This window comes from Lutjanus erythropterus, chromosome 20 (genome assembly GCF_056507025.1).
Source record: "Lutjanus erythropterus isolate fLutEry1 chromosome 20, fLutEry1.hap2, whole genome shotgun sequence".
In the NCBI taxonomy this organism is placed as follows: domain Eukaryota; kingdom Metazoa; phylum Chordata; class Actinopteri; order Lutjaniformes; family Lutjanidae; genus Lutjanus; species Lutjanus erythropterus.
In genome coordinates this window covers 5528959-5553241 of record NC_139336.1, presented here as the reverse complement: position 1 = coordinate 5553241, position 24283 = coordinate 5528959, and the positions used below count along the sequence as shown (strand labels likewise).

General features: G+C 39.0%; 2 protein-coding genes across 4 annotated transcripts; both read left to right on the top strand.

Annotated features, from left to right (window-relative positions):
* Nucleotides 1–1372: 1372 nt before the first annotated feature.
* On the top strand, nt 1373–3136 carry LOC146308088 (E3 ubiquitin/ISG15 ligase TRIM25-like). The gene has a single exon (XM_084745966.1). The coding sequence runs from the start codon at nt 1373–1375 to the stop codon at nt 3005–3007; it is 1635 nt and encodes a 544-aa protein (XP_084602092.1). The 3' UTR covers nt 3008–3136.
* Nucleotides 3137–3924: 788 nt separating this feature from the next.
* Nucleotides 3925–18342, top strand: nars1 (asparaginyl-tRNA synthetase 1). Of its 3 annotated transcripts, none has more exons than XM_084746703.1 (15): nt 3925–4117; nt 5122–5204; nt 5386–5451; nt 5568–5657; nt 5847–5936; nt 7222–7300; nt 7554–7624; nt 8011–8097; nt 10028–10249; nt 12523–12722; nt 13951–14086; nt 14427–14540; nt 16564–16695; nt 17172–17303; nt 17803–18342. In XM_084746703.1, exons 1-15 carry the CDS (start codon nt 4075–4077, stop codon nt 17932–17934), a joined length of 1677 nt encoding a protein of 558 aa, XP_084602829.1. In that variant the 5' UTR covers nt 3925–4074; the 3' UTR covers nt 17935–18342. The 3 variants fall into 3 exon arrangements, with proteins under 3 accessions (XP_084602829.1, XP_084602830.1, XP_084602827.1); XM_084746704.1 differs by having other exon boundaries at nt 3926–4096; nt 5565–5657; XM_084746701.1 differs by having other exon boundaries at nt 3926–4117; nt 5565–5657.
* The last annotated feature ends 5941 nt before the right edge of the window (nt 18343–24283 follow it).

Sequence of the window (24283 nt, the reverse complement as noted above, 5' to 3'; positions counted from 1 at the left end):
TTAATAAAGTTTTTCTTGTAATTTCTTTTTAGAAACTATATCAAAGCTAAGAATCTCTGGCCTCTGTGGGATTGTCACACCTGTCATTCACCTTTATTATATAAGGATTTGGATTCATTTGCATGATAAAAGGGACACCACAAACTAACTGAAACGAACTAAACAAACAAACTAATTGACATTGTCAGGACACACTGACCTTATATAAAAGTAGTGAGTGATGAGCACGTGTGCTGACAATGAGGTTATACAGGGTTGTACTGCTTCCACACAGCGGCCTTTTACAACATGTACATGTGGGTTCGATAGGGAAAACTAAGCACTTTCCTCTTCCTCACCAGAACTATCATCTTCACACTCATCCTCATCTGCTTCCTCAGACTGTCATCAGGTCAATATGGCTGTCACGTCAACATTTGCTCTGCTGGAGGACAGCATAATATGTATGTTGTAAACAGGGACTATAAACACACCAGTGGTGGACAAAGTACTCAACCCCAGTACTTGAGTCAAAGTATAGATACTCTTGGTCAAATATTATTCAACTACAAGTACTAGAGTACTTGATTTTTAAAAATACCTAAGTATTCAAAAGTACAAATTACAAAGTACATTTTCTAATATCAGTACATGCTGTGTTGTTTTCATGATGCATTTACTGAACCTTGTAACTCTCTGAAACCACCTGATGATGCACTGACCTGCATGTAGAACCACTCTGCTACACAAAGCTTATAGAAACACCTATAAAAACTTCAGCATAGAAATACAATCAAAATCAAAAAGGACAGCTGTTGTCATTTTCTGATGTAACTGTATTAAAATCACAGCATGAAATTAGATTGAAGCCGACTGTAAGAAGTTCTCCAAGTCTGTTAAATAACTGAGATTTCTTTCTGTCTTCAGGGACAGTATATCATGAATTATGTGGTATTTTCCACCCTGATAAAAACAATCCAATATTAGAAGCCTATCTGGAATTATTTCTCTTTTTCTAATTATAATAACTCAAAAAATGCACTTAAGTACACTACTCAAGAAAATGTGCTTTGTTATTATCTACCACTGAAACACACACCGCCACGCTGAAACTACTCCTCTTCCTGGAATGCATCAAACTCTTGTGACCCCTTCTTCTTCCTGCTCTCAAACAAAGCCAGTCCCCTCAACCCACGTGTTTCCCTTCTGCCTGCCCCCACCACAGATCTGCAAGTGTCCAGATGGGAGTAACCAGCATGTTGTCAAGGGAAGAGCTGACAAGCCCTAATCATTGCAGACCAGCAAGCGTACTGTATACGCAGTATATGAGTTGAGTTTTTGGTTCAGAGGGGAGTGGTTATCTGCATGTGAAACTACTGGACTTTGAAGTGAAATGGCACAGCAAGGGATTGAGCTGGACAAGGAAAAACTCTGCTGTTCGATCTGTCTGGATCTACTGAATGATCCAGTGACTATTCCCTGTGGACACAGCTACTGCATGAATTGTATTAAAAGCCACTGGGATGAAGAGGATCAGAAGGAAATCTACTGCTGTCCTCAGTGCAGACAGACCTTCAGACCGAGGCCTGCTCTGGTGAGAAATACAGTGTTAGCAGATTTAGTGGAGGAGCTGAAGAAAACATGGCTCCAAACTGCTCCAGCTGATCACTGCTATGCTGGACCAGGAGATGTGTCCTGTGATGTCTGCACTGGGAGAAAACAAAAGGCAACAAAGTCGTGTCTGCAGTGTCTGGTTTCTTACTGTGAGCAACACCTCCAGCCTCACTATGAATCCCCTGCCTTTGAAAAACACAAGCTGGTCGACCCCTCCAAGAAGCTTCAGGAGAACATCTGTACTCGTCACAATGAGGTGATGAAGATTTTCTGTCGCACTGATCAGCAGTGTATCTGTTATCTCTGCTCCATGGATGAACATAAAGGCCATGACACAGTTTCAGCTGCAGCAGAAATGGCAGACAAGCAGAGAGAGCTTGGGGTGAGTCGGCAAAATATCCAGCAGAGAATCCAAGACAGAGAGAAAGATGTGAAGGTGCTTCAGCAGGAGGTGGAGGCTATCAATCACTCTGCTGATAAAGCAGTGAAAGACTGTGAAAAGATCTACACAGACATGAAGGAACAGATCAGATCTCGTCAAAAATCTGAAGTGACTCATGTCAAAGAGCTTCAGGAGAAGGTGGAGCAGGAGATCGCTGAACTGAGGAAGAGGGATGCAGAGTTAGATCAACTCTCACACACAGAAGATCACACCCAGTTTCTGCGCAATTACACCTCACTTTCACATCCTAATGAAGCCACAGACTTACCCGGCACCAGTTCACTGTTGTACACTGAGGATCTGACTGCAACTGTGTCAGAGGTCAGAGATACACTACAGGCCATTCTTACTGAGGAATGGTCCAAAAAAGTGACTGAAATAGATGTTTTAGTGCCACAAGCAGAGCCCAAGACAAGAAGTGAATTTTTGCAATATTATTGTCAAATCACACTGGATCGAACAACAGCTCATGAATGTCTGGAAGGTGATGGTAACACACTATACTTATGGGAAACAAAATGTCACAGTGTAGAGATTTGCCATCACCCAGACAAGTTTGTGAGTTGGTCTCAGGTTTTGTGTAGAGAAAGTCTGACTGGACGTTGCTACTGGGAGGTGAAGTGGAGTGGATCTGATGTTTTTGTAGCAGTGGCATACAAGGATATTAGCAGAGAAGGAAGAGAAAGTGTATTTGGAAACAATGACAAGTCATGGGCTTTGCAATGTTTCTGCAATGGTTATGAATTCAGGCACAACAACATCAGGACCTCCATCTCAGGCCCTCACTCCCCCATAATAGGAGTGTACCTGGATCACAGTGCAGGTATTCTGTCCTTCTACAGTGTCTCAGAAAACATGACTCTCCTCCACAGAGTCCAGACCAAATTTTGCCGTCCACTCTGTCCTGGACTCGGCATTTATTCTTCTTACTCACATGGTGAAATCTGTAACGCTTTAAACACAAAACAGTGAAACCAACAGAGACACTTCACACTTGACAGCTTATTTAGAGGTCCTGTATGTAGTGCTCTTTCTCTTTTCAGCCGTGGTGGTTATTACTGCTCATGATGACTAAGGAGTTTGTCAGCTTTTTTTTTATTTTATAAAATGTTTTTTGTATATTTGTATACCAATTAAACAGCTGCAAAAAATCCTGAGAGGAAAAATCACAATCTCTCCAAAAGTAAAACAATAAAAATAGGTAACCTGTAAAATTGCATGAGGGATAATAATAAAAGAAATAGGAATGTACATTACTATTTTTTTTTTGGATATTTCTTGTTTTAAATGTGTGTTATTCTTTGAAAAAAATTACCTGTTAAATAGATTTTCTGTCATTATATAGCTTATATATATTAGATTGTAATAAATCAAACAGTAAATAAATATCAAAACCTGTTTTTAATCAATCTTTTTTGTATTGTTATCTCTTCATTTACATATTCAACAGTCAACATTCAAGATTATTATTATCATCATCATCATCATCATCATCATCATCATCATCATCATTATTTGAGATAAATCTCAAAATAAATAATGCAGTAGTATCCTAAAAGAGTGACCAATACTACTGCTTTCTTTTAATAATAATAACAATGATAACAACAACAACAACAACAATAATAATAACAACAACAACAACAATAATAATAATAATAATAATAATAATAATAATAATAATAATAATAATAATAATAATAATAATAATAATGAAGTGTTGCTTGGTCCGTTTTTTTAAAATTTTATTTATTGACATACCACTTAACTGACAAGAAAAATCACCAATCGGATTTGCTGTAATATAAGTGACGTTACCACGCTGGCCAATCAGTGCTAGTGGACTGCACCGAAAGGAAAAACCGGTCTGGCCACTTCCTGCTCCTCCTCTAATATACCGAGCTGCGGTTGAGCTGATGTAAAGTTGCGTCTCCGCAGCACACCACCGGCTGTCGCTTCTGGGGTTTAATTCCCAATTTTCTGAATAAAAATCGTTTAGTTTCCTGACCTCATAGGACTGTCGTGGCATCTGGGCCGACATGGCGACGGAAATAACTACAGGTGTGGAACAAGTCTCAGTGGGTAAGGAAGAAATTAGCTTAGCCATAGCCAGCTAGCTAGCTGGTGAGCTAGCTACCAGAGACATGTGTGTCCAGCGGATTGCATCAGTTGATGTGATGTTAGCCGTCAGTTAGCAAGCCAGCTAACGCTACTGTCGCCTTCTGTTGGTGTGTGGTTTGAAATCCATTCATACGGAGCCGGTTTACACAGTCACTGATCATCTGTGTGGCTGTCGAATGAATGACAGTCATTGATAAAAACTGGTGGCCAGGCAGAGGGAACTGTGGGATACATACATGTTAGCCATGACAGCTGTCAGTTTGCATTGCAGCAGCTCGGGGGCTGCGTCAGTCAGATAACCCAGTACATGAAACAGACCTGGCTTTGTAATGGTACTGTATTTCAATCAGCAGACGCTTTAAAATAGTCAGCAGAGTCGTGACCTGTAACATATTTCAGAAATTTGCGATTCACTAGAAAAAATATGTGTTCTTTCAGTTTCTTTTTTGACTCCTTATGCAGGGACAATAGTCAGGATCCATCCAGAGATACCTGTCTGTAATGTCTGTGTCCAAAGCAGAACGTTAAAGTGTGATGGGCATCCGTTCCTTAAAAATAGAAAACCATTGCTGGGTCACTAAAATGCTTGTAAGAATCATAATAGAGTGGGCAATATGAACTAAAAATTTCCATTACTGTAATTGTTCTGTTTGTTTTTTGACTTTGACTGTATTATGTAATGGTATAACAAAAAAGAGAAAAATATACCCTTTATTTAATTAACACCTTTCATAAAATAGAATGTAGCTTCACAAGAGAAACAAACCAATAATAAGGGTATTAAAAAACAGTAGTCACAAGGAGCAAAACTAACATGCATATCAGTGATCATTCCTGAAAACAAAACTCTAGTTTTAGCAAATATTACCCAAAAATAAGTTACTGATTAAAATCCAATTTCCCCACTGGTCTTTTTTATGTGACTAGCAGGGAGTTCTGTGTCTCACTTTGCCTCTGTCTCTCAGGTGAGCTGTATGTGTCGGACAAATGTGGCAGTGACCAGGATGGGGACGGCACGGAGCAAAAACCCTTCAAAACTCCTCTCAGGGTAAGAGACATGTTGTTTTACTTAAATTATAATTATGTTGTTTAAATTGTTTCATGCTACAGGATTCATTTTTAGCATTAGAAAGAGTAGCAAGGGTGTTATTGATATTTGCTCCACTGATTGATCCAGTCGCACTGATACACCTGTCAGGGTCTCATTGTGTTTATGAACGAATCCACAGGCTCTTTTGTTTGCTGGGAAGGAGCCGTTCCCGACCATCTACGTAGAATCACAGAAGGAGGGAGAGGTTGGATTAAAATCCTCTTTTTCTCATTTGTAATTGACAGACTTTATATGTTTCTGTCGGTTAATATAAATCCATCAGATTTGACTTCATCTCTTCATCTTTCCCTTTCCCAGCGGTGGGCAGTGATCTCTAAGACGCAGATGAAGAACGCAAAGAAGGCCTTCAACCGTGAGCAGATGAAGAACGATGCCAAAGACAAGAAGGAGGTGTGTGTTCCACCTTTCTCTTCACAGCAGCTCCAGCAAGAGTAGCTTAAAATGGATGGTTTCAATTTTTTTTTCTGTTTTTTCTCTCTGTGCAGTTTAATTGTAGTTTAGCATTAATTCATACCATTCATTCATGACCTAGTAGCAGATGCAGTGCCTTTAAATTTTTGCAAAATCTTTGTTGGGCAGGCAGAGGACAACGAGAGGAGAGAGAAGAACCTGGAAGAAGCCAAGAAAATCATCATTGAAAATGACCCCAGCCTGCCTGAGCCTGAAACAGTCAGTCTTTCATATTTCATATTATTTCTACTGTTAAATTAGTCCTAATGCACTCATTGGATGTTGGTGCAAATAACTCCTAAAACCTTTAATGCAGTATTTGTTTTGGTAACACTGAATTTTAACCTTGGCATTCCTAATCAATATATAAACACTTTGATTTATATTTAAATGGTTCATATTACACTGTTCAACATTTTAAGTGTTTATTAACATATTTGTCATTTATAACTGGTGTATGAACAGCTAATGAGTGTGTGGTAGCTCACAGTTCATAAATGTGTTCATAACTCATGTAGACATTATCATTGTATAAGATCATGGCTACACTATATTATGTTATCATTTAGCACATTATGAAAAATCTGTGCCAAAATGTGTTAATCATGGACTGAGTAGTTTCGACAGAAACAGTAAGCCTGGCTAATACTCATTAAGGTTCTGTTCCATTTAGTGTAGCAGAGCATAATAACATGCACAATAAAAGCACCCTGACTCTGTTTGACCTGAATGGAACAGGACCTTAATTAGTATCATTGGTATATGTTGTCTGTGTTTAACCTATTATGTCATAACAAAATGACTGCTGTGAAAAAGTTGTACTAGCACCCCTAAAGATCACTATTTAACATGATACATCTAATTTAATCTGTACAAAAATGTGTAAACACAGCAATGTGCCTTTTTACTGGCTTTTTTTATGCCATACTATTTCTTGGCTGGAAGTAGTGTCTCCAGTCTTTGTGCTAAGCTAACCTGCCTCTGGCTGGGAGTCTGACAGTGTATCTGGGGATTTTTGAAAATGTATTCATTTTAAAAAACTTTTTTAATCTAAAATATGTCATGCAAATAGCAAACTCCTTTAAGGAATAGCTCAGCGTGGTTGCGTGCATAACATTCACAGGTGTGCTGTCGAGTGAGCATGTGTGTGACGTTCAGTGTGAAATTAGCACTAATGTTATACAGCAGTTTGTTTACAGTTAAGGCTATTTGTTGGTGAATAAATGCTATAACTGCTCAAGATCCAAGCTAAGTCCGTGCATCTTGCTTTCCACCTGCTGATTAAAATGAAAGGTGTTTGCACCAAAGTTTGCTTAGGCCCAGGTTCACTTAAGCTGGACTGACCTTTGGGGTGGACCAGTTATTCTCATTTTAGTGACAAGCTGGCCCTCTGAGTTTTGCTCACACCGAGGGTGTGTTCATCTTACTAATGTTAAACGTTTTCTAAACACAAGCTGCTTACTGTGTTAATGACCTAAAGATAAGTGTTGACTATGTTTTGCAGGCTAAAATCGGTCATCTGGAGGCCAAGAGAGGTCAGAGGGTCAAAGTGTTTGGATGGGTTCATCGCCTCAGGAGACAAGGTGAGCAGCCCCACGCATGAAACTGAAAATAAGTCCATGTGTTTTACCTGTAGTTGTTCATAAATATCTGAAAAATGAGACAACCTGCTGACGTTGAAGATTTTTGTTTGTGATATTAGTTCTGTCTCTGGCTTCAGAGGAGAAAAGGCAACACTTATACATTCAGCAATTCCAAATGACTCTTACCTTGAACTTAATTGACACAAGGTCTGACGCGTATTTTCCATCACTGAGTATTTTTTGTTTCTCACAGGGAAGAACCTGATGTTCATTGTGCTGAGGGATGGAACTGGTTTCCTCCAGTGTGTCCTGTCTGATAAACTGGTACAACTTGTTAACTTTTTTCATGATTTATAACAATTCAAGCTAAGACATATTTTTCCATCTTCTGGCTTGTACGTGTGGAGGGGCAAAAACATGTCAGTTTTTAAAATTTACTAAAATCAACCCTTAACAAAGCTACTTAGTTTAAGTAACTTTTAAATGAGAAAGGATAAAATTCAACCAAAAATGAATAAACTGGGATATATGTATAAATGCATAGGAAGTCACTGCCACCCCTGGTCACACTTATATAATCTTACAAGCTTCACTTAATTTTTTCAAGCTAAGATGTTGATTATGATCTAAAGCTACACGTTAACAGCCGTACTGTATTATTTTTTCTGAAGCTAACCAACACTGACTTGTTTTCTCGCTCTTGTGTGCAGTGCCAGTGCTACAACGGCTTGGTTTTGTCCACAGAGAGTACTGTAGCTCTGTACGGCACAGTCACTCCAGTTCCTGAGGGGAAACAGGTAAATGCACCTGCTGCACAACACTTCAAAACCTGCAGTGCCTGCTCACGCACACGAAGCCAGACCAGGTTACACAGGGAGATCATGTCACGCAGGAAATCAGACAAGACATTTAAATGTACTGTAGTAACCTGGTCACTGTAAGATCCACATATACATGCAAATCTGATTTTAGTGAGTACTTACCTCAGCCTATTTGGGAACAGTTTATTTTAGTGGTACAAGTTGTGATACAGCTCAAAGGTTTTCCTGACAGCATGAATGTAACTGAATTTTATTAATATTTACATGTTCAGCTTTGGAAAGGTTCTGGAATCTGCTTAGTGGCAGCTGCAGTTTTAGACGTACATTGTCATTAATTAAAGCACCTGGACACCCAAGTCCACAATACTATACTATAAATACTATGTAATGTACATAATAGTGTCGAAAAGTACTAGAAACTAGTTTTAATTCAAATTCAAACATTTTCAATTACGTTTTTGCACACTTTTTTCATACTGGCTTTGGATTTGTTGCACTTATGCTTAGACATTTATTCCAAATATTACGTGATTAATTCAGCAAACTAATCATAAAAACATTTGCATCCATTTTCAACCCAAAAGGGCTGCAACAAAACCTCTCTGCTCCTGTTTAATCCGCCTCTTCTTTGAGCCTGAGCCAACTCAATAACGGGGAAGTCAAGCCGTTACATCGCTTCAGACTCCTTTGACAAAAATTTGACAATTTTACCTTTACTCTTATTTGGTTTTGCTGCTGACCCTGTCCACTGCAGGACATTGCTTAGTTTCTGTGGCGGTGCTCCTGAGGGAGATGTCAATCAAATGTGATCTGCCACACCCACACAGTCTTGAGAACTGGTCTAAACAGCAAAATGAGTTGTTTTTGAGCACTTATTTTCACTCAGATTCTTGTTGATGCTTAATAAGACAACTTTGATATCATATTTACATTTTTGCTCTTTCAAGCCAAATTTCCAGAAGCTTTAATGTAAGTACTGAATCCAAGAATGCATTTCTCTGATTTCTCTTTTCGTCCCAATGTTCTGTTGTTATAGAGACGCTTTCCCTTAGTGAAGTCTTTGTCCTGCACACACTCACATGCAAAAAGCTGATTAGAGACCAGCATTGTACAGGAGAAAATTAGTTGGAAAATGAGATTTGTCCAATCCCCTTGCATGATTATGGTTACCAGTTTTATTGCTGCTTTTCTCTGTTGTATATCATTGTGAATTGAGTAGCTTTGGTATTTGGACTGATGGTTGGACGGAAGATGAATGAAGATGTTACCGTGCTCCTGGAAATTTTGATGGGCATTTTTCTCTATTTTGTGTCAAAGAAAGTCAAAAACAAAAAAAGACAATTAAGTATTTAATTGAAAAGACAGATTAATGGATAATGAAAATAACTAAATTGAAACACAACTGAAGAAAAGAAACCACTAAACTAAACTAAAGATCTTCTGCCACTGTCGCATGGTAAAATAATGAAATTCATATTCATTAGAGCTGCAACTCAGGGTTATTTTCATAGTCAATTAATCAGTCGATTATTGTCACCATTAATCAATTAGTTGTTTGTTTTAAAATGTCAGAAAATGGTGGAAAATGTCAGTGTTTCCCAAAACCCATGATGATGTTCTCAAATGTGTTTTACTCACATCCCAAATATATTCAGTTTACAGTCAGAGAGGCATAAAGAAACCAAAAATATATTCACATTTAAGAAGCTGAAATCTTCACCTTTTTCTTAAAAATATCACTCAAACTGATTAATTGAATAATCAAAAAGTTGGCACTTAATACAATAATTGCTTAATAATGGGTTAATCGTTGCATCTCTAATATTCATTCATGCAGTAATACTTCGGAGCTGATGCAGTGTAAGAACATGAAGGTCTTCAGTGCGTTCTTGTCTTCCTCTTTCAGGCGCCGGGAGGCCACGAGCTGCACTGTGACTTCTGGGAGCTGATCGGCCTGGCTCCAGCAGGCGGCGCCGACAACCTGCTGAACGAAGAGTCGGACGTGGACGTTCAGCTGAACAACCGACACATGCTGATCAGAGGAGAGAACGTCTCCAAGATCCTCAGGGTCCGATCCACCGTCACGCAGTGCTTCAGGGACCACTTCTTCAGCCGCGGATACTACGAGGTGAAACACGCAGACTGAACTGTCAAGTCGTTTTCATTCAGTAATTTTGAAAGGAAGCAGAAGTCTTTGGCAGGGTTGGGCTCTGATTTCTTTATTTCTAACAGTGAGCAGTGCGCAGAACATTTTGTCAGAGGGCTGTTTACGAGTCTTGCTTTCACAGGTTGAAATGACTAATGTTGCACAGATGGCAGATTTTATCAGCTGCAACTGGGGCTTAAATTAGAATAGAAAAGGCACAAGGGTGTTGTCTTAAGCTCTGCCTCTGGAAACAAACAACACTCTTGGTGTTCAGCTTTTTCTTTTCATTTTGCTTTGAGTTCTGTGCAGCTGAAAAAAACACATCTCTAAAGACCGGTGTGACGGATTGGGTGGCATCTAGCGGTGAGCTTGCAGATTGCAAACACCTCGACTCACTCTCCCCTTCCAAGAATGTAGGAGAATCTACAGTGGCCGCAAACCTCACACAGAATGCAAAAAAACATCTTTAGAGCCAGTGTTTGGTCGGTCTGTTCTGGGCCTCATTCTATGGTAGTGAAAACACAATGATTCTTATTTTCAATTTTCTTATCTTGGTTATAAGTTAATTAATACATATATAATATTATAATCCATTTCTGCCATACTCTGCCAATAATTTCCCCTTAATCTTACTCACTGGATCTTTAAAAAGTTTTTGAGGTTATTGCTGAATTCTAAATGTATCTGAAAATCTTACTGCAGCTGTGCAGGTCGATACCAGAGTGAAGCCATTTGCAGGCTGCAGACTAAATCCTTTTTTTCCCTTGTTCAGCTACTTAGTTTGAGTTGGCAACATATTTAATCTGCAAATGTCTGCATGTAGCCTACGTTTGGAGTCTTAAACTGATTGTCTTATCTAATACCTTGTGAATGAGTCAACAGCAGGATTTGGCTTTAGTAGCATTTTATCAAATAGGAATGCAGTATCAAATCTGCTTATCAAATCCAAATCCTGCATTGACTTTCTACATAGTTATCTTAATGTTATAGTCCTCAAGATTTCTGTTGTGTTTGATTTGCAGATGCAAGTGCAGTTTTACACTACATTAAAAACTCTTTGAGCAGATACACTACACTAAATACTACAGAGGAGCGGCCGACACGTCTGTTTACAGTGCAGCCAAACAAACTCGCATTGTCTTGATGAAGAAGTCCGTTAATGATAATTTCAGCTGTGATAAGCCGTTGCACCATTTTTTTGGTTGATACCATTTATTTCACTAATTTGGTGCACAACTGAACCTTTTTTGGTCACTCCAAAAACACCACATTAGGACACCAAGACCTTTGGGAACACTATAGAAAAATTCATGCCGCTATTTGGTATCAAAAACTTTTGGAGATTTGGAGTTTTCTGTAAGAATTACATTTTTTGGCGTCCATCCAAATGTCCTAGGTCTCTAGTTTGGGAAGTTTCATGAGGCTGTGTCACAATTTTAAAATGAGGTCAAGTTTCAAAAACGGTCTCACTAAAATGAAATTGCTACTATGAGCACGTCAGCACACATGAATATAGTTGGACACACAGGTTTTTTTTCTGTCATACCCAATTTATGCAGTTCCAGTGCTGTAAAGGAGCCCCAGTATGCAGGAATATTCAAATAGAATAGGCAAAAATAAAACATGCATGCAAAAAGACTGCATGGTTTCAACTCCAAATTGCACGGAATTAGCATAAAGTGGGCATGTATGTAAAGGGGAGGCAGTTGGGTACCCATAAACCCATTTTCATTCAGATATCTTGAGGTGAGAGGCTAACGGACGTCTTTGAAAATGGGCGTGCAAGTTTTTCCCTTGTCAAAATGTAGCTTACATGTATAGCCTTTTCCACTGCTGGCAGCTAGTCTCTGAGGAAAACAGATTTTAGTTGTTGCAGCTCCAGACAGATTTTATCTTCTCTTTTGGGCAAAAAATGTCTCTTTTGAGAGTGAAGGGTGCCGACACCTGGGTTAACCAGGTAACAGCCTAGAATTTCTGTTGTCTTCTAGCTGTGCAAAAAAAAATACTGCAAAACATTAATTATCGACAGCTGATAAGATCCCGTGACAAAGTTTTACTGTCTGTGAACAAAGCGGTAGCCAACTAAAAATGAGAAGCCTCTTACATGAATGTTTTTTATGTGACAAAAGATTTGATGAGAGGTTGGTCTCCCCAGAACCCAACCATAATGAACATGTGTTGAGTCTGACATAAGATACACGCACCTTCTGTTTCAGACTGACCTGTACGCTGTTTGTGTTTTTGTCTGGTTGTAGATCACTCCTCCGACCCTGGTGCAGACTCAGGTGGAGGGCGGCTCCACACTGTTTAACCTCAACTACTTTGGCGAGCAGGCATACCTGACGCAGTCCTCCCAGCTCTACCTGGAGACCTGCATACCTGCCCTAGGCGACACCTTCTGCATCGCCCAGTCGTACCGGGCTGAGCAGTCCCGCACCCGCAGGCACCTGTCTGAGTGAGTGTGATGTTCACACACACAAACATGGAAGGAAAAAAAGAATTAACCGTGAATTATTCCAGTTTTCTGGTTCCTGTATGGCCCTGATGTGATGACAAACTGGACATTCGGGACAAGAAAACAGTTGTAGTCTGAGCTGAAATGATCACAATGTGAACAGCTTTATCTTGTATAACATCTTTTTTTTCTGATCTGTTACAGCGTGCTTTAAACACACACTGTCAAAATGTAGCAGGACGATATCACATATTTGAGCCATAGATGAGCGTATATATTACATGTCCCCCGTATTGTTCAACTCTCATTCTTTCAAACTCCTGTCCACAGTGACGTCTACATTTTTAAAATTCATGATAGCGACTGTCTCAGTCACTGACTCAATTTTGGTCAGTCAAAGACAGTCACAGCTGGCTGCACCTCTGGACTGTAATCATTACTTCCCTCTGTCACTGGGTCATCGTCTTGCTAATGCCAGTAGCTTGTTTGTTTTCTCTTAGAAAAGCTACTCATCTACAGCTTAGTTATCGATCAGGACAGCGGTGTTCTGGTTAAACCAGAGTGACCAGTTAACATGTTAAAAGGCCCCTGACAGGTTTTAACTCACATACCACACTAAATAATGAGCGAGTGGAGGGGATCACTGTGTTTCAGGGTGTGTGTATCTTAAGACCTGTTGAAAAAATGTTTTGGCAAATGTGTTTTTTTTTCCAGGAAAATTTTTCTCTGTGTTCGTTGTAATACTCATTTCAGCCACAACAGGCTGAGTACACCACTATTAAAACTCACCTGGAAGAAAACATGAGCGATTTTCATCATTTTAAAGGCAGCGACATGGACTGTAGAAATGTCTGTCCTCTCTCGAATACAGCTAGATGGCACTTGGCTTGTGGTACTCAAATAATGTTCAATTCAGTTCAATTTATTATTTGTCTCAGAGGACAATTTGTGCTGCAGCAAATATAAAAACACATGGGAAAACATAAAAACGCATACAGTATTACACAGAAACATACAGCAGTTGACATAAACGTGTGCACAGGGTGACGTACATCTCCAGAACTCTGCAACTCACACAAAAACAATCTAGATGGATAAATAGCACTGCAGGTATCATCATGTTATCTCCATCTTATCCCTTTGTGTTAGTGAAATTGTTTTCTGTCCTCTGAAACTGAGCCTGTAAGCCCTCCTGCATCCTGATGATTCTTGTGTTTTCTGTGTTCAGGTATACTCACATCGAGGCCGAGTGTCCCTTCATGACGTTTGAGGATCTGCTGAACAGACTGGAGGACCTGGTGTGTGACGTGGTGGACCGAGTGCTCAAATCTCCTGCGGGGCAGCTGCTGTACGACATCAACCCCGTACGTCCTGTTCTTTCAATATGTGTGTTTTCACACAGATTGCATCCTTATTAACAGTCATTTACCCCTGAAGCAAAGTGACGATTACTGGGATGTTCATCAATTATACTTTAAGATGATCCATAAACACTAAAAGTATAACAGTGGTCGTAATGTTGAGCGTCAGAGTTCGTGTCTGACTTTGGAAACAGCAGCTGACACACAGTCTCACTTCAGAGTTCAGTTTGTAGCTGTTCAGTTTTTGGTCACACGATCTTCATAAGCAGACAGAGTTGATATTTGACACTTTATGGTAATTTGAAAACAGTGTTGATATTTTCTTTGATTGCATCTTTTCCAGAACTTCAAACCCCCCAAGAGGCCTTTTAAGAGGATGAACTACTCTGATGCCATCGAGTGGCTCCGAGAGCACGACATCAAGAAGGACGACGGCACTTATTATGAGTTTGGAGAGGTGACGACTGAACACAACACACACAGAATATCTATCACACACATCACTCTCCAAATTAATTATTGTTTATGTTGTGTATAGGTGGACAGATAGATAGATGGATAGATAGAATCCATGCCTAGTAAACATGTGCACAGGTGTTTTTAAAAATGGCGTTTTAGAACCATTTCAGCCAAATTCTATCCATCACGCAATCTTGGGAGTTCATGGAATCTCACAAGATTTCACGGGACACAATTTCACGTGATCTTCTTTGGAAGCAGATGTAAACAAACCAGAGACAGACACACTGCAACAGTTTGCTGCAGTAAAACTTTGCTGTGAAACAAACACGCAGAAGTTAAACGAGTCTGGATGAGAAAATGTTTGAGGAGACACATCAACACAGGTTGTTTATTCTTCAGTCAGAACAGGAGGTGAGATTTAAACTGTCCCTCTGTGAACAGCAGTCTGCTGCTGGCTAACATTAGCATGAAGAGCTACAAAGTCTATGGTTGTTTTGCGACATTGTCAGCTGCTCTGTCTCGTTGCAGACTGTCTGTCTTCTCTTTATCCTGTTCTTTGAATCTGTCGCGGACACCAGCTTCATGCAAGTGTGTGTCTGAGTGTGTGTAGCTGTGATCAGTGCTGTGGTGGGTGTGATATCATGGTCAGTTTGCCTGCTGCGCACATGACGTGACCATTGTGCATTACATATGTGTGAAAATGAAAGTCACAGAATTGGATATGTGATGCTGACTGGCCGGTCACGCTGAAAATCGGCTGGTTCTGGTCTCTGACCGGTTGATCGGTCGACCTAATCATAAGTGAATTCACCTACGTGTGCTTGCTGTTTTAAACAAGAAGCAGACTGTAGTGATGAGGCAGAGAAACATGACTGCTGTTCACAGTATCCTCCCGGACAATGCTAGTTTTAGTACAACAATATTTGTTTGTCTTTTTCATCACTGTACTTTCAATGTCTGTGTCTTTCTACAAACACAACACAGACAATATAACATCCATTCAGCCAAAGTACAGATTCAAATAACTTGGGAATCATAACGCATGCTCCGTGTTCATGCTTATAGCCATGTACTTTATTTACAACACATTTCTATCCAGCTGCATCGCTAAATGCTAACAGGACAGTAATTTATCTGGTGAGTTCATTGATAAATAACACATGCAGAATGCACACACTAACAGCAGACTGTCCAAAGCGCTCTCTTATCAGCCAACTCTGATGCATCAAAATGAATCCATTACTGACAAAACTGTCCATGAAACAGAACTTGTGGTCACACAGTGCTTGCACAGTCAAAGAAAGTTCCCCTTTGTGTCCATATAGTCAGGAGATTTAGCTCAGGGTTGTTTTACTTCCTTGTGCTGACAATACCGTCTGTTTGGTTAGAGTTGACAACAACATCCTTCCCATCAGGCTTTGAACTGTTGAGATGATACAGCGGGCGTCCACAGAGCTTATTTTTGTTGTTGCTCCTTCTTCTCCCACACACCCAGACTGAGTCTTTCACTGAGGTTAATCAGGCCGACCATTCAAAAGTTTTCTCTCCATTCTTCTTCCGTTCATCACCCCTCATGGATACAAACGGGGTAACCATGGAGACAAGGCCCAAACACATAGAAAAAGCTACGTTTTAAAAATACCTGTGTAGGTGTGGACAGGGCCCCAGTCAGTACTGGAGGGCTCATCTCCCCTGCAGTTTCAGACTCACCTGTAGGGGGCATGGCAGTTCTTTCTGCCACCTCTCTGATATCTGTCACAAACATGTGATCAGCACCTGTGTTGAGAGCTCAACAGTCTCCACAGCCATTACAGCAATACATGGTTGAATTTATCTTTTTTCCTACATATATTTTGTAAGTATCAAACAGCGCTGTAAATAAAGATTTGAAAAAACAAGGCTGAATAAATTGTTACTCAAGCTTATATAAACGTGGTTCTGTGTCATGACTTTTTATTGGTTAATCCCCCTTTTTATTGTCTCTGTTCTGACTTGTCTGCTGTCTGTGTCTCTCTCAGGACATCCCCGAGGCTCCAGAGAGGTTGATGACAGACAGCATCAACGAGACCATCCTGCTCTGTCGTTTCCCTGCTGAGATCAAATCCTTCTACATGCAGCGCTGCCCCGAAGACAAACGCCTCACTGAGTCGGTACGAACCACAGGGCTCCAACTTGAATCTGATTTAACTGTGGCACAAAACCTGGACCTGGAGTACATATCACTCCAACCTAAACAGAACGTTAACCCTTTCGAACGATATGTGGACCTAGGATGGTTCAAAAGCATACAAAACACTGGCACTCACAGATAAATAGCTAAATAGAAAAGGGAAATGACAACAAAAAAGTAGAAATATCACGAACTGAAAGATAATAAATATATACACATGATTGCCCATGAAACAATAACGAGCGGTTAAATCCAGATTAATAAATGAAAGCATAAAGATGCACACAAATGATTATCACACAAGGTGAAATGAAGAAAGAAACTTTCTCATTCTCATCTGTCCTTAAATAAGAAGTCATTTTAAATGAATCTCATTAAAGCTATGCAGGAAGCCTTGAAGCTATTTTCTGACTGACGCTGAACGACTTGTGTGGCGTGCGTGTGTCTGTGCCATAGGTCGACGTGTTGATGCCAAACGTGGGCGAGATCGTCGGAGGCTCGATGCGTATTTGGGACGCTGAGGAGCTGCTGGAGGGATACAAGAGGGAGGGAATCGACCCGACCCCCTACTACTGGTACACTGACCAGGTAACACAAAACTTTTTTTATTTTCCTGTTTGTTTGGCTTTAATTTGCCCACCTGGCCCAGAAAGGAATAACCTCTTGTTCAACTGTATTAGAATGGAAAGGATTTTGATCAATGATTCATCGTTTAAAGGAGAAATCTGAAATATATTGACTGTAATAAATATAGTCAGCATTCACTTCACATAAATGCTGCAGCCGCGGTGTCCCTCAGCCTGGAATAACTGTTTTGCATGTCTGTTTCACATTAATCAGAGCTCAGTGAGAGCTGAATGAGTAAGTGTCTGTTTATGAATCACAAGAAATTATTAATAATCTTGTAGAAGGAGTAGATGTTTTTAACTGTTAATTGAGCAAAATGTTAATGGAGTTTGGTAGACTGACACAGGCAGCCTCTTTTTTTTTTTTAAAGGGAAAAAAAACACTAAATAGAGTCACTGTCGGTGAGGTGTGTTTCAGTAATGGTGTGTATAATTGACTGCTCTGTGTGTGTGTGTTTCAGAGAAAGTATGGCACATGCCCTCACGGTGGTTACGGTCTGGGTCTGGAGCGTTTCCTCACCTGGCTGCTGAACAGACATCACATCCGAGACGTGTGCCTGTACCCACGGTTCATCCAGCGCTGCCGACCCTGAACACTTACACTCATGTACACACACACACACACACACACACACATGCACACACACATTCTGACCTGGCATGTGGCAGCGCTCTGCCAGCCATGAAATTCGTCCCTTCAATATTACTGTAAATCAAATAAGAAAGACTTCAGTGTTTTGTCCCTGTAGCGGTTTTATTTTCTGTATCAACCTCAGAAATCTTCACAGTGAGCTGCATGATGTCTCAGCACAGACAGTTAGAAATCTCTCCTGCTGTGCTCCGCCTCCAACTCCACTGCTTCCTCTGTGTTTGTTCTGACATGGAACCTGAATGTGATCATTTCTGCCTCAGTTCATCATGTTGGCTGATTATTTAACCACTATTAAACACTGTAGATTCCTGTGATTGTCTGCAAATCCTGGAAAAAAAAAAAGGAAAAATGTCTCAAGCTCAATGTTGCTAAATAAGCATACAAATGTCGTTCCAGGGATGAAACCTTTTGACACATAATCATACAATATTTGCAAATTCAAATGATCAAAAGAATAAACAGTAAGTTTAAAACATTTCTCTTCCACTGTCCACCAGCCTTACAAACTGTGCTGATACGTCAGCAGTAAATAGTTATTTCTTCCACTGTTAGCAGCATTAAAAAGAGCTTTTAAAGTGTTAAATAAAAATTGATGGAACTGATGGCCACCCTGCCTGTTTTCTAGAGCAGTGTATTGCTGCCACGCCAGTAAAAGAAAACCTGATCATTATCACGTTATAACAAGATATTTTCATGTTATTACAACATACAAACTTATCACGTTATACCAAACTTTTCTTGTCACATTATACTATTTACTTTGTTATAACGTCATGTTATATCATGTCGTTTCACATTTTAACAAGATGAATAATATGTTATAACAAGACAAGTTATCACATTACAACGTGGAATGTATTGTGTTATAACAACAAGTGATCCTGTTACAACAAGAAACTTGTCATAAACATGTCACCTTATAACGATAAGTTATCACGTTATAACATGAAACATTTCAGGTTATACCGTGATAAGTTTAGATGTCATAATAATGTGAAAAACATCTTGTTATAATAAACTTTTCATTTTAAAAAGTGATATTGATCCTTTTTTTGGGTTTTTTTTTTTTCTCTTTTTCTGGTGTGGCACCAAAACAGTGACGCAGTTTTCTGCCTTGTCGTAATTGGGGGAGGAAAAAAAAAAGTTTGTCAATAAATTTAATGCCACATTTGCTTTGAAAGTTGATTTCCTCAGATGTAAAAACAAAATCCTATCAGATAAAAATCTGAACTATCTGAGGCCAGAAACTGCAAACTTGACAAACTCTCTTAAGGTCAGATTCACAGGACTGAAAACAAGAGTGACTTGGAACAAACCTGGACGAATCAGTGCGTCTTTCCTTCTGACGGTGGAACCACATTCATCAAAGACACTTTCTCATATTTATGATACCTTTCTCATAATTAGAAGACCTCCATGTTTTTATTCTTTGATGAATGCAGTGCACTCTTGCAGAAAAGTTACTTAAATTTGCAGCAGTGCATTTGCATCCCTGTGATGTCCTGAAATAAAATTCCTCAGTGGGTCAGTCCATGGACTCACATCCTGCTGTCATTCCTGTAGGTTAGTTTTGATGTTAAAAAAAAAGTCAAATACATCCGAGTTGTGATTAATGCAGCGCTGCCACACACACACTCTCACACACTGTTTCTCCCATCAATGTACTGGAAGATCACCGTCCTGATTCTCTCGTTGTAGTTGAGTGATAGTTATACCGTCGCTCACCGGCTCAAACCTCAATCGCAGAAACCACAGCGCCGCTCTTGTGCACTTTTCACGTGTTTCATGGGAACATTTTACATCTCGCCTGAAAGAACAGGGCTAAATCAAGGGTAGAAATGGAACGTGGGCAGTAGTTTGCCCATCAGATGATTGTGATTGGTGGTTTAGAAACGCCTCCAGGTCTCATCATGTTGTCTGCTCTGCCTCTTCGTATTTAAATACTACTCAACTCAATAACTGCACTTAAATAAAATGGGATTTAAACAGATGCTTGTATGAGAGTTTGTCTTATGTACCAGACGTTCCTGTTGACTTTGAGTGATGGCTAATGCAGTGACAAAACATATCACTCACATTCAAATGATCAGCTCGTCATCAAGCCTCTGCAGAAGTCTGACAACAACCTGATCATGTGAATCAGGTGTGTTGGAGCAGAGAAACATCTAAAACATGCAGGACAGTGAAGCTCTGAAGACCAGGGTTGAGAAACACTGAACTAAGTAATAGTAAGGTATTCAAAGTACTTCCTAAAAGACATAAAGCATGTATGCGTTCAAATACAATGTCAAACAATAAAGTGGAACAAAATGGAGAGACAATGGATTAAATTCTAGTTATAGTGTAAAACCCTAACCCTGGTAAAAAACAAAATATAAAACCACACGACATAAAATTCACTAAAGAAAAAGATACTTTTACAGAGTAATAAATTAGTTACACTTTACACCAGTAGCGGCATCATACACATGAAAAAAGAAACTTTGGACTTGTTAAAAAAAAGTATACAAAAGTACAGTTTAAGCTAAAAGCATTAAATAAATTTTTTGTTTAATGAAGGATGTAATAGAATACATCTATTCCCACAAACCTAAGAAACATTATACAATATACAATAATATAATTAGTAAACAGAAGAATACCTTAAATTAAGTGCATGTTGAAGTAAATTTCCCATAAAGTTACTGCCAAAGCAGTAAATACATTAAAATATACTTTTGTGTACTGTGACTAGTTGATGCATTTGTACTGTACACACATAAAGACAGGTACTTAGAATTATTTTTTAAAAATTGCGCACTTTAAGTATCCAAAAATACGACTTAAATGATGTTGTCTATTATTATGGAATAATGCACTTTGACGTAGCATTAAAAGTATACTGTGAATATACAGCACTTTTACTTTGTTAGCGGTGAACTCATTCCAGCTCTTTCTGCTCCTAATGTAAGTGCACTGGATCCAGCAAAGAAAAATAGGAGGCATAGTTTCTTAATTCTGACTAATCTCATAATGACGAGAAAAGATTGAAAACTTATTCATTCCCTCCAGGATTTTGTGGGCCTTTTTTTTTGGGATAGCTGCAGCCAAAAATGCCAGATTTCACGGCAGCTTTTCTAAAAAATATTCTGATGCATGGTGCGATGCTTTAAGGCATTTCTTTGCGATGAAATTGCAGACCAAGGGAAAACTGCAAAAGAAAGTTGCGTCTTTTTTGTATAATTCATTAAACTTGTCCCAGGGAGAACAAAACCACACTCTGGTCGGAGTGTTCTAACTAACGTTACCATAAAGGCTCAGAATTACAAAAATTCTAACCAAATATGTTTTGCTTGTAAAGGAAGAAGTGCACCTTGGGAGTATTTCACAAAGAAGCAAAATCTCTTTGGAGCTCAAACTCAGCACAGAATTCTAAAAGATAAAAGTGCACAGAACACTGATAACAATGACAATGTGTTCTTTTTAGTACCCATGTCAAAATAAAAAAAGATGCAAAACCTGATTGAGGATTTTGAACAAAATTGTAATGTTCCACACAGTTATTGGTTGAACTTGAGTGAACTGTTGTGATCGCAACATTGCAAGTTCCTGGAGGGACTGACTGTGAGATACTAAAGTCATAACTATGAGATGAGGTATCCTTTTTTTTCCTTGAATGCAGTGTGCTTCCATAAAAGTAAACTATCATGGAAAAAAAATCACCTGGGTTATAAAAGGGAGATGAATAAAAGTTCTTTTATTTTTTTTATTAAATTTTTCCACATTAGCATTAACTTGTAGAAACAATGTTCCAAAGCTAGCTGTAGTGACAGACTGTATTAGCATCACTAGCATCCCACACGAGCAGCAGATGATCAGTCAGGAGCTGAGTGTTGAACTGAGTCAAGCTGCAGTTCCTGAAATAGCCACTAGATGCTGCTCTGAGAAAATGACAGAACAGAAAAAAGGAAAACTCTCAAATTGCCCAGCAACGTAAAAGAACCCATGCTGACACACTGGAGCAACACTGTCTTTGTGGTACAGACAAATATAAAGAGACATGCTTGTGGATGTGAGGACTTCCTGCAGCAGTTTGGTTCCTCGTAGGCTTTCTGTCTGCATTCTTCCGAAGTGATTTTGAAAGGAAGAAGGAAACATGGCTTCAGACCTCTGTCCCAGAAAAACTGCTCTCATTTAAAAGGAATCTGAGCAACATCCTTTGTTGGGAAAAAAAAAACCTGCACAAGGAAATGTGCTCATGGAAGACTTCTCTTGATTTCTCTCCTCGGCTGTCAGACAGTCACAGGGACGGTCTGAAATCCTGTTAGTGTTTACATTTCAACTTTATTCTCAACATTTTAACATTATGCTTGACATTTCAACATTAGTCTTGATCTTTCTGCTGTATTCTCAACATTTTGACTTTGCTCTCATCATTTTGACTTTGCTCTCCACATTTCAACATTGTTCTCCACATTTATTTCCGGTATTCGAACATTATCCTCAACACTACACATTTCAACTTTATTCTCAATGTCTCATTATTCTTGAAACTTACACTTTATTCTCATTATTTCAACTTCATTCTTGACATTTCAACATGAATCTTGACATTTCAATTTTCTTCTTGCCATTTTGACTTTATTCTCGAATTGGAAAAAGGTTTAAAAGATTCCCCCTCCCCTCATTTTGTCCCATAATGCCTTGCCCTAATATCTTAGGGCAAGGATTGCTCATCATCCATTAATATATTTGAAGTCAGCAGTAGAGCATCTGTCCCATCCACCAAGGCTACAAGTCTTCCACAGCAGCCATGGCTTCAATTCCAACCTTTCCTGTCTTCACTTCATCTGTCTCTAGCAAAAGAGAATATACTTGTTAAAAAAAAAAAAAAATTAGCCAGATTTTAGGGGAACAAGATACACTGCATTGCCAAAAGTATGTGGATAAACAGCCCCAGAAAAGTACAGCATGTGGAAAGTGGTGTCCATATACTTTTGGCCACATAATGTACCAGGAAGGGAAATGTGAAAAATGACGTCATTTCTGAAATGTTCAGTATTGGGTTTGATAAGAAAAACATAAAGACATAAAACAAGTGTTGTCATTCTGTTCATTTTACAAGCCGTTAACTCTTCCTCCTCCCTCGCGCTCTTCTCTCTTTCCCTCCTTGCTTTTTGTCCTGAACTAAACACAGGGTTAAACAGTGACTGTTAGAACTGATAAACTGTATCTTTACACACACACACACACACACACACACACACACACACACACACACACACACACACACACACACACACACACACACACAGTCTCTAGTGTGGGCGTGACCCGCGGCACGAGTGGAGGCGGGGTTTACTTGTAATTTAGACAAACGTAGACGTGACGCCATGCTCAGAGAACTGCTCTGCGTCAAGGAACCAGAGGGAGCACGCTACAGACCGGAAATATGGCACAGTTGCCTAAACAATAAAAGCATACTTATCTAGTTAATTAGATATGTACCAATTGCTATTTTGGTTTAGTAAGTGTTTTTGTGCGCACATTTCCGAACGCTTTCTTTGTGGATCCACATAGATTCAAGACGGAAATGTAAAATGGGTTTCGTTATATATTTTTTTCTGTAAATTTGTTTTTTAGATTTTTTTTTTTCAAAAGTCCTCTTTTTATAATTAAATTTTTACTCATGACATTACTTAAAATAAACATAATAATAATAATAATGATAATAATAATAATAATAATAATAATAATAATAACAATGACATAAAATTAGAATATGAGGAGTAGCTTGAACAATGACAACTGAAAATATGAAATCAATAATTACAAATTACTAGGTATATGACTCAGCACTGGGGACAATTTTTATATTTGTATTTTTCGAATAAAGTACAAATGTTGACAATAAAGTCCAAATGTCGAGAATTAAATCGAAATTTTCAGGAAAAAAAGTTGAAATACAACGTCGGAAATTAAATCAAAATGTCGAAAATAAAGTCAAAATCTTGGAAATGAAGTGAAATGTGGAGAATTAAGCTAAAATGCAGAGAATACATTTGAAATGCTATTTCAACTTTATTCTAGACACCCCCAAATTCAAAATAAGAAAAACTCATTTTTTCCCCTTATGTCTGGTCTTAATACTCTTCCATATTGGGAATTAAATGTAGATAAAAGACAAATAAGTCACGAATTTCCAGGTTTAATCTAAATTGTCTAAAATGTTGCATCATCTCGTGTTCAACGCCAGCGCTTTTATTTTGAATGTGCAAACCGGAAGTATTGACGTTACTGTTATGTACATG

Bases quoted from the DNA above. Each gene is read 5' to 3' on its own strand.
- nars1 (XM_084746701.1), top strand. From the start codon at position 4,075: ATGGCGACGGAAATAACTACAGGTGTGGAACAAGTCTCAGTGG. The intron at 7,625-8,010 runs GTACAACTTGTT...TCTTGTGTGCAG, and splicing joins GTGTCCTGTCTGATAAACTG to TGCCAGTGCTACAACGGCTT. The intron at 10,250-12,522 runs GTGAAACACGCA...GTCTGGTTGTAG, and splicing joins TCAGCCGCGGATACTACGAG to ATCACTCCTCCGACCCTGGT.
- LOC146308088 (XM_084745966.1), top strand. From the start codon at position 1,373: ATGGCACAGCAAGGGATTGAGCTGGACAAGGAAAAACTCTGCTGTTCG.